The 14,625-nt window shown below is 36.3% G+C and overlaps 1 protein-coding gene across 3 annotated transcripts in view; it reads right to left on the reverse strand.

Annotated features, from left to right (window-relative positions):
- RGS12 (regulator of G protein signaling 12) overlaps positions 1–14,625 on the reverse strand; it is an 85,283-nt gene that overhangs the window by 59,026 nt on the left and 11,632 nt on the right. For all 3 annotated transcript variants that reach the window (XM_059845262.1, XM_059845261.1, XM_059845263.1), the window contains exon 3: positions 4,357–4,476. In XM_059845262.1, the coding sequence (XP_059701245.1) occupies positions 4,357–4,476 (120 nt within the window). The remainder of the gene's footprint in view (positions 1–4,356; positions 4,477–14,625) is intronic.

The raw sequence follows: 14,625 nt of genomic DNA on the forward strand, positions 1-14,625 counted from the left end.
GGGCATGTTTAGATCTTCTTGTCTGATTTTCCTAGTATACTAGTTGGTCTAATATAAGCTATTATCTCCCTGTGTAAGCTTTGTCTGATTATTTAAATCAGTCAAACAAAAACAGGTACCCACTTAAAAACTCCTTATTAAGTCAAATGAGCATTTAGGGGGAGTTTTGCCACCCACAGATGCCAAAGCTAATATCCAGCAGAGACATGTCATCCATTAGTATAAAACCTCATACCAAAGAGATGTGCTGTATGCTTTCAAATAGCAGATGAAATGCAAAAAAGAAGTGGATTCAGTAGAATTAACAAAACAGAAAAAAAAATTCAAGCATTATTATCTATAATAACACCTAATAATACTATATTATTAATGGTTATAATTAAGATGGAACATTCTAACAAAAGCCCTCACACTGATTTTTAAAAGGAATACATGATACATTCCAACTTTGAAAACATTACTAAACTGTGGAAATTTGATACAATGAATGTTGTTTATAATATACAATATAGCTTTAAGCTTTCCAAAGCAGGATGAGAACAAGAAGAAAAGCTGCAACAGCCATCTTTTCCTGCTGTTGCTGATACTTAGTTCAAAGAATTAAATCATCTTTAATTTTAAAAATATCTCTGCATTAAATGATTATTTAACAATACTTACAGAATTTGACTCTTGTTTCCCTAAGAGATTATGTCTCTCATTATACTACTCTGCCCTATTTTTAACCACAGAGAAATACAGAAAGTACAAGTACCAAAATTATTTTCAGGAAAAAACAGCTTTGAATGTTCTTCTTGGTGAGGAGGAACCTAAATTTTTTGAATTCAAGAAAATATTGCAAGGTTCCCCCATTTTTACAGACTTCAACAAAAATTGAAAGATGAGTGGAATGGGCTACAGTTGAAAGTGTTACCAAAACTGGTGATGAATAGAAGAATTACTGTGCTTAAGGTAAATTTTTGCATAGGTAGTTCTACTGTCTGCAGTCTCACAGAGACACCTTTAACTTGTTTATAAATTTATAAACATCTTTTCCAGAACAGAATTGTGCAAGTGAGTAGTGGCATTTATCTACAGGGAAGAAAAGTGTGAAGAAAGACAGGATCATGCCCTCCCATTAAGCCAAATATTAAACAATCACAAGGTACTTTTATATTAAGTTACACCTTGAAAATATGAATCAGCAAATATGCTAAAAAGTAAAATTGGTACAAATCACAGAATGTTAACATGGTTTTTAATGGACACTACTTCATAACAACAAATTATTCACACAGGAAAATTTATTGCTAGATAAAAGATAAATATGTTCTTAACAAAACCAGGTTTCTTGTAATTTAATAAAGAAAATTTTCTAAATACATTTCTTGTGAAAACAACATAACTAGGGCACATACTAGACATGCTCATTTTCTGAATTCAGTTCCAATTTAAAGACTAATTAATCATAATCAGACCTGCTGTGAACAAGCACAATTTCCACAGTTCAGAAATAAAATTGTGCATTTTCTGTTTTGTGAGACATTCTCCCTACCCCAATTATAGCACAAATGCACCATTAATTTTCCACTCTCATGCCAGCTTGATCCCTAAATTTTTTTTTTTTTAAGTCTTGTATACAGTTTCTGTCAGTAAAAACAGCACCTAGATGTTAATCCTACAAACTTGTTTGGTTTTCTCTATGTATAATACAGCTTCTGCAGATAAGAGGAAAATACTTAAGGAGGAGCAACTATACCATTAATTCTAATCTTACAAGAGTTCTGTCTGTGCACATATAGCCAGAAGTAATCTAACAAGTTAAAAGAAAAAGTGACATTTTCTCATGAAATCATGTTTATATTTATTAAAATATCCATGAATATGCTGTATTTTTAGACAGATAGTTTTAAAAATAAATAAATAACAAATTTCAACGAAATCACGCCACCTTATGGCAGCAGTCAGCAACACTGACAGCTGCTATTTCACACACTGCTCATACTTCAACAAAAAATCCAAATAAAGCCTTTTTAGACCTGGAAGCAATGAACAGTGCTCATCAAATGCCCATAAAAGAAACTCCATGGAACCTACTTACACTGCTCAATTTAGAAGATTCATTTGGATGCCAGCAGGAATCAAACCCACAAGCTCAGAGAAGCATATTAACTTCCAAATTTCACTTTTGGATTATTACCTTATCCAGTCTGCCAAGACAACTGAAAAGAACACAAAAGCAAGCAAGTAGCCTATACAATACACTCATGGTCATTATTCCAAAGGTGGAGTCTCTAAGAGTTTCCTGCTATTGTTATTTCCTCTTCCACCGACCCTAAATAGACGGCCTGAAATAAACTAAACATGTACTAACAACATTATGTTCTACCACACATAGTGTAAGAGTACTTGGGACAAGTGCTGAAGCAGCAGTCTTGAAGTTTGAACCAAAATTAAAACACCTCAACATTATTTTATTTTGACATACACAGCTTTTTAAATTCTTCTCTGGATTGCTGTTTCTCCTGGTGGCTGGGATATTTAGGATATCATTCTCTTACAGCATGCAGAACCAAAAAAAAAGATTTCAAAGTGAAAAGTAGTTGGACAGAGAACAGTCCACACCCACACAGCTATGTGTAGTAAGGGCATTCATCCAAATACAGATTTGAATTCAGACCATTCCTTTATCCAGTTCATCTTGTGACCTAGAATGAAAGTTTCCCCTTCCAAAGTAACTCAGTAACGATGAGAACATGGGGACACAGATTGACTCAATCCCTCCTGTTGGTGCTACTCTGTTTACAGACACTAATGAATACCAACTAGGACATAATGAGGGGGAAAAGGGACTTTTTAGGCCAGTAACTATCATGTCTTTCTGAAATTAGAAAGTCCCAAGTGCCAGTTTTAATGAATATTTATGCAATGTGTAACAGCTCCAACAATAGAAATTAAATTTTATTTTTGTTGTTTAAAACACTCAAAACATGAGATGTGCAAAAAACCTGCATGAAATTTCAATCTGCAAGACTGTGGAAAGAACCATGTTTTTCCTGTTGCATGTGAATTACTGGCACTAGATTCTTTGGTATTCTGAGAGAATTCACTCTTACTGCAACCAAAAATTCTGTCAAAACTGTATATACATAACAGCAAAGTTTTTCAATTTAGAAGAACCACCCTTTTCTGATTAAGAAAGATGTAGCGAGATGGTTCCCAAAGCCCTTTATGCAGAAGTTGTTGTTGTGTTTAAGTTATGCAGTTACTGTATTAAAGCTATGAATGCAAAGAAATTATGTATTTTCTATAACTAGAAGAAAACAAGACATGTAAAAGCTTCAGAGATCATAGATCACTGTGAAAAACAGAGAAACAGAAAAGCATCTGAGAAATAAGTACAGTTCCTACCTGCATTCCCTAACCATGCCAGAAGCTCCTCCATATATTCTGCTCCCTAAACATCCACTGAGAGCACTGAGCTCCCTTCTCCTTTAGTTCAGAGTGAAATGCTGTTCTTCCTACATTTTCCCACAGCAGAAAACTCAGTGTCTCCTTCTTCCCTCCTCCCATCTCAAATGCTTTTTAAACACCTCCTTCCCATTTGGAGGGCTCAGTGTGCCACATTCCCTGCCTTGCTGAAGTGGTGCAGTTTGCACTGCATGGCTCTTGTGCCAAGAGCTCTGCACTCATTTTTGTTTCTCCCCAGTCACCAGGTATCATTCCTCCAGATAAGCATGGTAAAGGGCTAAGGGAAGGATCTCTGCATTCACCTTCACATCACTGTGGGTCAGGTTTTCCTGAGGAGGCACACTAGGAGTGAAGGTATAATGAAGCCATATTCCTACAGTAGAACAGGAGGATGGCTTTTCATTCCTTGTTTTCTCCAAAGCCAATATGGTTTTGAGAGCCAGACACCAGCTGATGCTAAACCAGATATAGAATAGCATAATATTACAGTTAAAAGGGCCCAAAATCACCAAGCTGATTAGGAATTCCCTTTTGTCAACTGCTGTCAAAATTCATCAGCTGAGCAAAAACCAGATTATGACAAACATTTGTTTTTTGTATATATCGTGATACATTCATTTCTGAGACATTATGAACATTTTGATCAGCAAAAGTGTATTGTGTGGATTCACAAAGGACCAACTGTGATATGAAAAATAAAGTCAGAATTCCCCACAGAAAGAATGGCCACGATCTATTAAAGAAATATTGATACCTGAAATCTGTATTCCCCTCACAAAAATGTCACATGACAGTAAATAACTTTATTATACTAATACATTAGTAACTTTCTTTCAGCAATTATCAGCATTATCTACTATAAGTTCTCTAAGACTCACTTCTAAATTTTAAGTGAAAGTTAGTTACCTCGAGGTCATCCAGAGAGCGAGTAATGCTAAATCGCTTCGATCTTCCAAATGATCTTCGAGCAGAGGAACGTGGAGGAGGAGCCTGATTTAATCCCATTGAATGTCCAAATTTTGCACCCTAAAAAAACCCACAAAATATATATTAATTTATTTCTTTAATTTTAGTACATTGCTGATCATAGTGAGATCTGAATTTTAAGGAAATGTAACAGGACCAAAATTTCAAAACAAGTTGGTCATTTGCCATGCCCTTGTAAAATCACATACTAAAATTCACATACTAAAGTTGACTTTTCCAGTCTCAAGTCAAATATCTTAAACATTCAGCATTAAATTACTGTATTAACATGACTGGTCAGTTAGGTTGCTAAAATGCACATGATACATGTCAGTAATAAAAGCAAGATGATCCTGGCTCTTTCCTGTCTTAACTGAAAACCATTTAACTACAAAATATTTGCGTTTTCTATAGGAAACTACCATCCTAGAAATCATCTCACCCAGCTTCTTTTGAAATATCTCCCCACATTTTTTAAAAGTCTTACTTTCACTACTCTTTTTTTAAAGCCTTGCTACTGCAAAGTCCAGCTTTTGAAATCACACAGTACAAAATTGCAGGAACTTTTGTTGTGAGGAAAGCAACTCTCTCACTTGGATGTTCCATTACTAGAATTGGTGCTGCAGTAATTAAATCTGTTTTCTCTTGTGCCCATAATCATACTCTTTCTCCCTAAAAAGTCACCAGATGTCTGTTAAGCTACTCAGCATATACAGATCAAGTTTATTCCAAATGGCAAAGTGTAAGCTTGAACCTAAAATTAGGCACAGTCGGCGACTGGTGCTAAGCAGATGTACATAAACTCACTACATTACAAAACCTTGTGATTATGTGCCTGAAATTTTGGATTCCTTTCACTGTAACATTCAATGTGGGGAAAATTCCTCCCTGTCTACTGATGCTTTTTTGCTTTAGAAAATAAAAGACTTCAAATTAGAGCAAATTCCTCTCTGTTTCATGTCAGCATCTTTCTTCATTATAGTAAGCTTAAAAATATATTTATTAGTACTTTTATAATTGCTCTGCATTTGGCAGATTTGTAATATTTATTAAATTTTCTATTTGTGTTCATTTCTTCCTTTGGGCAAGTTTCTGTGCTCCGAGTTCTGAAATATTTTGGTCCCCCTTTGATCACTCATTGGAAAGTCTATACACATCATGTTAATCCAAAGAACAAGCACAAATTTCACATCCTCACGCCAACAACCACTCATACAAAGTAGAGAAAACCAGCCAGAGCACTGTACAGCCTCAGAGATGTCTGCCTGTTTCCTGACTCCCATGGAGACAACACTGTTCTACAGCAACTGGGCTCTGGCCATCACCAGTGCTCTCAACAGATTCTGTTTACAAACTCAGAATTGTCAAGACAAAACAGGAATCTGGATGCAAAGTATGCAGCAGGGTTCATCCCCTCAACAGACTTGAGAGTTCAACTTCATTCAGTATTAAAAGTGATCCCTTTTGCTATGAAATCTCTTTCCCTCCCTATTTTCTATTTACTGAGGGTTTGTTTTGTTGGGTTTTTTGTTTGTTTGTTTGTTTTTAATTGGCTGAGAAGTAAATTGGGCAAGTTCTGCCACAGCAACCTGGAAATCTAGTAGGTGGGTATTAGCTTCCAAGGTTTGAAGAGAGCATTTACAAGTGCAGTATAAATAAGCTAAGGTGGCTTTTGCTAAATGATCAAATAAATGTGAAGAGAAGAAAATTGCTCTCTGCAAATGTTGACAAGCAACAGCCAGTGGAATGAGGACAGTTCCTGTCTTTTTGAGCAACTTTTAAAATCATCTGCTCATCCAGGCAGGTATTGCTGAGGTGGTTCAGACCTGCTTCATCCCTTACAGCCACACTAGCCTTTCCTGTGTGGATGGAAAGCTTACACCTAATCTGTGCCACACAGTGAACTTCACCTCAACCCCTGACTAAATTCAGCTGTATCCATTACTCTTGGTGCACGGCTGATCGAAACATCAGCAAGGCTCCTCCTGCATGAATTTTTCTGTTAGAACAACATGAATATACGTGTACATCTACTAAATTTCACTACTAGTCAAGTATGACCACACTAGTTCTGTGATTTTTTTTATCTTTTTTTTTCATTTTTAATCCGAGAATTAGTGATAAAACTATCAGACTACCAACAATGCAGCAAATTAATGGCATCATTAATTGGTACTTTGAAACTAATGAAACAGTTACACGGTATGGATCCTTAATGGTCTTTGATGTGGTTCTTAAAAGTAGATGGATGCCCTGAGAGAACTTCAGCTTTTATTGAACACAAAAAGGTGAAAGGAAAAAAATGAAAAAACTATCAGTAGCAGACATATCTATTCAGAACAACAAATACATTTTCACTTTTCATTCTATTTCATCCCCAAAAAAGAATATAAATTGTTCAGTATTTATTTAAATTAAAGACTGCCATATATGATGCTGGGAAGTTAGGAACATGCACTCAAAAAATTCTTGAAAAAGTAACATTACAAATTGAAGGAAGAGGAACCAACTGCCTAAAGACAAATCTAATTAGATTCCACTGAGAAGCAGATTCTAGATAAAATTAATTATCACCAGATGCCCCATTTTACAAATAAATGCTGCTTACCTATTTGTGGTCAGAAGCATAACAGAGAGAGGGAGACCAGACAAAAACAACTTGTCAATTGTGTGGTATTAGAAAAGAGAGAGTAAATGAGTATCCAATCAAATTCTTTATTAATGGTTTTTTATATTGTTATGTAAAACTGACTACTGAGCCCTGGGTGGAACAGTAAAGATAAGAACAGGTTAAGGAAAAAAAAAAACCCTGGGAATAAAACAATGCTTAAGCAATGATTACAAAATAGAAAAATGCACTGAACTAACCATTTCCCCAACCCATCTGGATAACAATTGCAATTAAGAAAATATTTTCAACTGAAAAAAAAACTCTTCCTTGCTCTGAAAAATCAAATTAATCATCTAGGAAATTAAGGAGGGCATTACTAAAAAACCCAAAAAGAGTGCAATTCACAAGTATTTAATTTCCTAGGAAGTCTCCCTTTTCATCTTTTCTTGACTCTATTCCAGGCATTCAGACTATGAAGGCAGACCTCCTTCTCCAGATCAATCTAAATAATGGCTGTGCATACACACATGCACACAAAGAAGGAAAGAATCACGTAGCTTAAGCAAACAGCATCATTTTGGCAAATGATTTCCATGGGGCTGTGAAGAGCTGGAAATAAAAGCATCCATGACTTGAACAGAAAACAGCCATTGAAACTAGAATGTACTAATCAGCGTGACTAAAGAAATCCACAGCATTTCAGCACAGAGAGACTGTTAGTGCAATGACTGATATTAATGTCATTTCTGCAGTCTGTTACACATAAAGAAATCGTGGTACTTCTTTATTACACTATTAAACAGATGTTAAAAAACACTAAATTATTCACAAACATTTCAGAACAATACATGTATGGCCAAAAACATGGCCAGCTTGGAACAAGCTGGTCCAGTGAAAGGTGTCCCTGCCCGTGGCAGGGGGCTTGGAACAAGATGGATCTTAAGGTCCCTTCCAACCCAAACCACTCTATGAAAAATATGCTGTTACATTCTCTGTTAGCTGCCAAGCTAAAACACTGACATTTGCTGCATGAACATTAGGCTGTAGGGTTGTTTGGGTTTTTTTTAAATACAGATTGCCTATAAGCCCTAGAACTGTTTATTATGCTACCTTAAATATTCTCTTCCAAAAACAGTGTTGCTAAATCTGTGAAACTCTAAAAATACCTAAATAGTCAAGAAAATCTAAGAAATTCTGTCAGCGAACAGAATTAGAAACTAAAGTCCACCTGACATTTTACTAAGTGCCTTCACCTTAGAACTTTTAGGAATCCAGGAGCCAACCAAAAAGCACAGAAATTTGTGAAAACAAATTGATCAGTGAAAAGCATGTGCTACAGCAATACATCCGCTCCTATTTGCAATGCAGATTCTTGCCACCCTGCTACTACTATCTATCATGGTGAAAGTATAAAAGAACATATCTCTAAAAGCCTTTATCCTGTTATGGTTTGGCAGATGGAGAGGAAAAACAACGAAGGATTAAAGGAATTAAAGTACTGAATGCTCTAAAAAAATACATTCCTTTTTCTACTCTTATGAAAAAGTAAAAATTAGAATGGATTGAAGTACCAGTAAAATGTATAATCATAAGAGAAAAAGGACAATTAATGGGGTCTGTGTTCTTTATCTTTTTGTAATAAATTACTAGATTACCCTTTGTTTTAAGGCTAACAGAAAATGGCAAGTGCAAATATGACAAGGAGAGCATAGGACGAGGACTGATACAGCAGCATTTTGTGAAGTGTCCAAGTGAGAATGGTTTCTGTCTGAGAACAAGAATGGTGTACAAGAAAAGTACAAATGAGAAAGCAGAAAACATTGTACTTCATTATTAGCAAGGCAGAGGGAGAGAAGAAGGATGCGACTCATGTGGGACTGCAAACAGAAGGACAGAAAGAACAGAAAGGTTCCAATATAAGATGATTTGCACAACTCTAATTATTTAAAGATAGAATGAAAAATGATGGGCTCTTAAAAGTATTAACTGATAAACAAGCTAGGCAGCAGTTCCATATAAGCTTTTTGGCAGCTGTGGCAGCTTAAGGGTTTTGCATGTACCTCTGACCACTCCTGCAAGCTCACAAATTGCAGCAGGCTGTGCCCTCATCTCCACTAACAGTAAAACAGAGTTTACAAAATGAAATAATCCTGTTCCTAAGGCAGATCCACAGACAGTCATGCCAGCACAACTCATGATATTCACTGCCAACTCTGGCCTGAGCACCACAGGAACTCTTTTAAGCTGGAACTACCAAAGAAATGCAACATGAAACTGTGACAGCCAATATGTGGCTGTAACCTGGAGCCTGAGTGCACAGAAGAAAGTTGATGAAACTTGATCAATTATTCAGAACACAAAGAAACCAAACCCCTTCAGAAAACATCTTCAATTAGCTTAAAGGAATTCCCAGCTATAGCAAGAGCTGTACTGTGCTCCTTCATATTCCAGCAAATGCACTTATGTTATTATAACTTTGCAACAAATGATCATATGCAACAAGCTGAAATTTCCATTTTGTGCTAAACAGTCTTTGTGCCTCTCTGCAGTTATTGCCTGGATATCACTAATAGATTTCCTCTCCTCTGGTACCAGTTCTAAAGCTGAAGGTGCAGGAAGGGGTTAGCGAGGAAGGAGACAGGCAGCTATTGGAGTACAAGAGACTCGGGAAGGGGGGAATTTTTGTTAGGAGTTCTGGCATCCCTGACAACAAAAAAATACAGTGAGCTGGCAGCAGGAATCCAGAAAGGGGAGAAAAGGAGAAAGAAAAACTGTGAGGCTTTAGGCCAGCTTCCAGCAAATTTACAGCTTTTTGTGGAAAATACATTATAGTTTGTGATCTTGAGAGGAAACTAAATTTAAGATGAGGAAACTAAAAGGGACTAAATCTGATGGGACAGAGGTTTTGCCTGCTCAATGGAAGAGCAGCAAGAAGAAAAGGTAAAATATAAGAAGGGAAGCTAATCAAAAATGTGTAAAAAGCACTGACAAGCCTGATCATCTACATTTATAGAACTATGCTTTCAAAACTGTTTCACAACAAAAGTTAATCTCACAAGATTTGAGCAAAATAGTTATAAAAGTTTAAATGTTTGATTAAAAAAAATAGGAAAATAATTAAATGTGATGAACAAAGTTCTAGGAGCTCTAAGACATAAACACCATTACCAGTATGCACTAATTTTCATAGAAAATGTTTTTCCTTCTGTTCAGGTGGAACAAGTACACTGTCCTATGTCCTGGCCATTTAAAAGAATACCAAAGGACCATGCACATGCTAGAATGGTCACAAAGAATTGCTTGCCTCAATTTAAGGAGCTCAACAGAATTTGGTATGTTCTATATGTCACAGAACTTAATCATACTAACTATAAAATCACCAAATTTTAATGTGTCCTATTTCCAGCTTTTGTAGCTTTTAAAAGATCCCACTGTTTGATTCTGTGGCTGGGTGGGATGAAGTGCATAACAGTTTGGAGCTCGGATACACTGACCATATAATTTGAAACTTCTATGGATATTCAAAATTTACCAAACTTAATCCTGGCTGTTGAGCCCCTCAGCAGAAGGGTCAGTCTGGATTGGCAGTTCCTCTTTAAAAAGAATGCAGGTTTAAGACTTCAGAAAGAAAGTTCCTGATTTAGACCTTTCTGAAAAGGGCTGGGAAATGGAGATGCACACAAAATCGCAAAAAAAACAGCAAAAGGATCACATCAAAAAAAGCAGCTGATGCAAATATTATTCTGCCATCTATATGAGTCTCAAATCCTGCTCTGGACTGGTGGCTTTGTGCTCCTCTCTTGTCCATTCCCACCCTCAGCATCCAGTCCCCTGACTGAGTGTCCCTCTGAAGCAGAGCAGGTCCTGACCCCCCTTCGCCCCTCATCCCACCTGCCAACACCACGTGCCCCCCCCCCCCCCCAAAACTGACGGGGAAACTCACAGTTCCTGTAAAAGGAGGGTCTGAGAACAGGAGAGACTGAAACATGGGATATGTTGGGTAAGGATTTCTTGTGTTCTGAAAGAGATAAAGGAATCTTGGGGGGGAGCTGGGAACAAAGCTGGCTGTGGTCCCCTCCCCTGGGCTGTCCCAGGAAGCAGCAAGTGCTGAGTACACACCTGACAGTGCACAGGGCTCCAGGTGTGTCTGTCCTGACAGAAAGGGCTCCAGGTGTGTCTGTGCTCACAGAAAGGGCTCCAGGTGTGTCTGTGCTCACAGAGAGGGCCCAGGTGTGTCTGTGCTCACAGAGAGGGCCCAGGTGCGTCTGTGCTCACAGAAAGGGCTCCAGGTGCTGTGGACAAAGCCAGAATGAAGGGACACCTTTCAGGCTACCCTGCACTTGTGTCACCATCATGGAGGGACAGCACTTCACAAAATCCAGTTAGATGACAGAGGGTTGCCTTAAAAAGGTCCATCATCATTCAAACTTTAGTGTCAGCTTTTCTGCAGGCTTTAATTACACTGCAATTCCCAGTTTTTTTTGTTTTTGGTTTTTTGGTTTTTTTTTTTTGCTTTTTGTTCTGGTTTGGTTTTTATTTTTTTGCTTGGTGTACACCAGGACGACAAAGAATTCAAATGCTACATTCACCAGTGCTGATCAACAGATTTGATGACTTTTAAGAATACTTCTTTACTGATCAGATGATAATGACAAATTTCACTCCCTTCTAACCATTACAGTGGCATTTTAAATGCCAGTTTGGCCCATGATACAATGAAGAATGCTGCAAAATTTCATATAAGATCTATATGGATTCCAGGAAGACACAGAAAAGAGACTGTCCTGACGTGAACATCCAAGTAAATGAAATTTATGCTTGTGTCCTGTACTAAGGATATTAGACATAAAACACTGACTCATCTACACTTCAGTACCATCCTAATCCCTTTTCAAGAAACACAAAAAAAAAAAAAAAGAAGAAAAATACCCACAAATGTTGATGTTATTTATGCATATGAAAAAGTAAGATCATTTTCTCAGTACAACTAGATAAAAGTATTTTCTATAAGCTGGAAGTCTGGTAGTTGGAAATTGCAGAGGCACAGAAAGACCTTACTACACTAGGGGAAAATGTGAAGAAAAATACAAAAAAGGACATAACAGCTAGTTTCAAATCATCTTGAACATTAGGTAGGCATTAGCTGGGAAGATTAGTTCAGTGTAGCCAAATAATCAGTAACAATCAAAACTCTGACCAGGAATCATCATAAAAGAAAAAAAATTAAAAACCAAACAAGAAATAAGCTTTATGAATACACTGTCTGTCCACACATTTTTAAAACTGCTTATAACTCTGGTAACCCATCTCAAAAATAAAATTACAGCAACCAATTATATTACAATTATTAAACAACTTTTGGAAAGGATAAGACTAAGCTGACTTCTGATTGGAAAATAAGGGATTGGTGATTAAGGTTTAAAACAAAAATAATATCACTAAGAGAAAGTAGAGCAAAAGATTGATAGTATTTCTCAGGATAAATATTAGCAGGTATGAAAAGAAACTATACAGAAAGTACAGTTATGAGGTGTTTTCTTTCCACACAAATTAAACTGCAGAATATGTAACTCAAGTGATATCAGGAATGCCAAAAGTACAAGTTCACATAAGTTTTAGCAATTCTGTATTTCTTTTAATTAATTAAAGATCTTTATTCTACATGGCCCTATTTCTTGTCTAGTGAAAAACTGGTATTTTAAAACTCCTTGTCTCCTCTAAATCTTCTCAACTGCAAGGAATTCAAATCTTTCTTAGTACAAACAATAACTTTATAATCGCCCATCTGAAAATTTTTATGTTTAAAACATAAATATTAAGCCATTTTTCATTATTTCAATTAATTCTGTGCTAAATTTTTTTTCCATTTCATTTTCTTTCTAGTACACAAACTTGAAATGAGGACATTCACAAAAGTCGGCATCACTCTACAGACATTTACTGTCCAGATTTTATCCAATTTCTTTTTCAAAGAAGCACAGCCAGCATTATTTGGGCTTTTTATACACTTGGAAGATCCTAGAACCATTTTTAAAATAATTTTAGAAGACTACAATCCATATGAAAAGGCTGCATGGAATGCCTAAATATTTAACTGCTCTTTATTTTATCTAAGCAAAAATCAGAGGATCTACTTCCTATAGATGCCTCTTTTCAGATTAATTCACATTAGCACATTCTCAGATCTAGCTTGGTGTTTGGGGTTTTTCTTGAGTTCTCTTTAAGGCATATAAGTAGATCTCAAATCAGATCAAAGCCTATAAATCCAAAAGTTAACATTAAATTGTACTGCATAAGAATAGCAATCCAGCTGCCATTAATTCTGCTTTAAAAACAGCTGTGGTGGAACAATTTAAGCTAGTGAGCAAACAGAATTCTAAAGGAAAGAGAAAAAAAACATGTAATTATACAACAAAAAACCAAATATGGGAACCACAAAGCTTTGCCAACATTGTCTCTGCATCTAAAATATCTGCTTTGCAGTTAGTTCACCATCAAGTTACCAACAGTAAAAAACTGCAATTCTTGGATCTGAAGCAAATTACAGATTTTCACCACCAAAAGAAAAAAAACTCATTTTTAACTTGGACAGCATATCTTTTTCAGTAACACTTGCTTTGGAAACAAAGACAACTCTAAAGTAGTTACAGTTAAACTTCTGAACAAAACAGAGGAATAAAAATAATTGCCCAGGAACTAGATTAGCAGGGAAAGATGCCTTAGTGAACCCCATAGTACAGCATGCCTATTTTCTCTCTTCTACATTTTTACAAAATCTTCAGGAGCTGAAATTATGAAGGTTAGCAAGCATTGATATATTTTATTGTTAAAAAAAATACACATTTGCAATACTATTGTCCAGTGAGTCTCATGAAATAAGATTTTCTATTTCGTCTTCTAAGACCTACAAATAGGATCCAACTACCAATTCACACTTTTCATCAGCACAAACAATAATGTGATCAAGACAGAAGTACAAGTGTGAAACAGTAAAGCATTTCTAAAAGCCAATACCCAAAATTTTAAAAAGCTTTTAAATTACATTTCAATAGATTTGTCATATTGACTTGGAATAAACCTAGGACCCAAATGCTAGTTATCAGGCTCAGGTTGTAAAACCTCTTTTGATCCTCAATGTTGTACTCACTGCCACACTATTAAAACAAACTTTCTTTTTTTAAAAAGAGAATGGTGAGAGGTCAATGCCTAGGATTCTGTCCTAATGGAGAGAGAACTCAAAGACTAAACTGACTGTTATGAAGCTTTCCAGGGGAAAAGGGAGTATTTTCCCAGTAAAACTTAATTTAAAACAGTAATGGGTAGACATATTTTTCGCCAGGCACTAGCCTGAAAACAGAGAGTGAACAAAATCAAACGTATTTATATTAATTTAGTCTAGAGGGAAAGGAATGCTTCCCTGCTCAGCAATTTCTCAAGTCCCCTGCCAATTCTAACATCCCCTGATGTTTTCAGATTGCTTATGGTGCTTTTCATTTGTGTCACCCAAAAACCATGCACAGGAGCGAGTAGCTAAGAGACTGGAACTTAGTGGGATGCTAAACAAGGTGCAAAGAGCAATGCAACAGCAAAGGCAGGAC

This window comes from Haemorhous mexicanus, chromosome 4 (assembly GCF_027477595.1).
Source record: "Haemorhous mexicanus isolate bHaeMex1 chromosome 4, bHaeMex1.pri, whole genome shotgun sequence".
NCBI lineage: Eukaryota > Metazoa > Chordata > Aves > Passeriformes > Fringillidae > Haemorhous > Haemorhous mexicanus.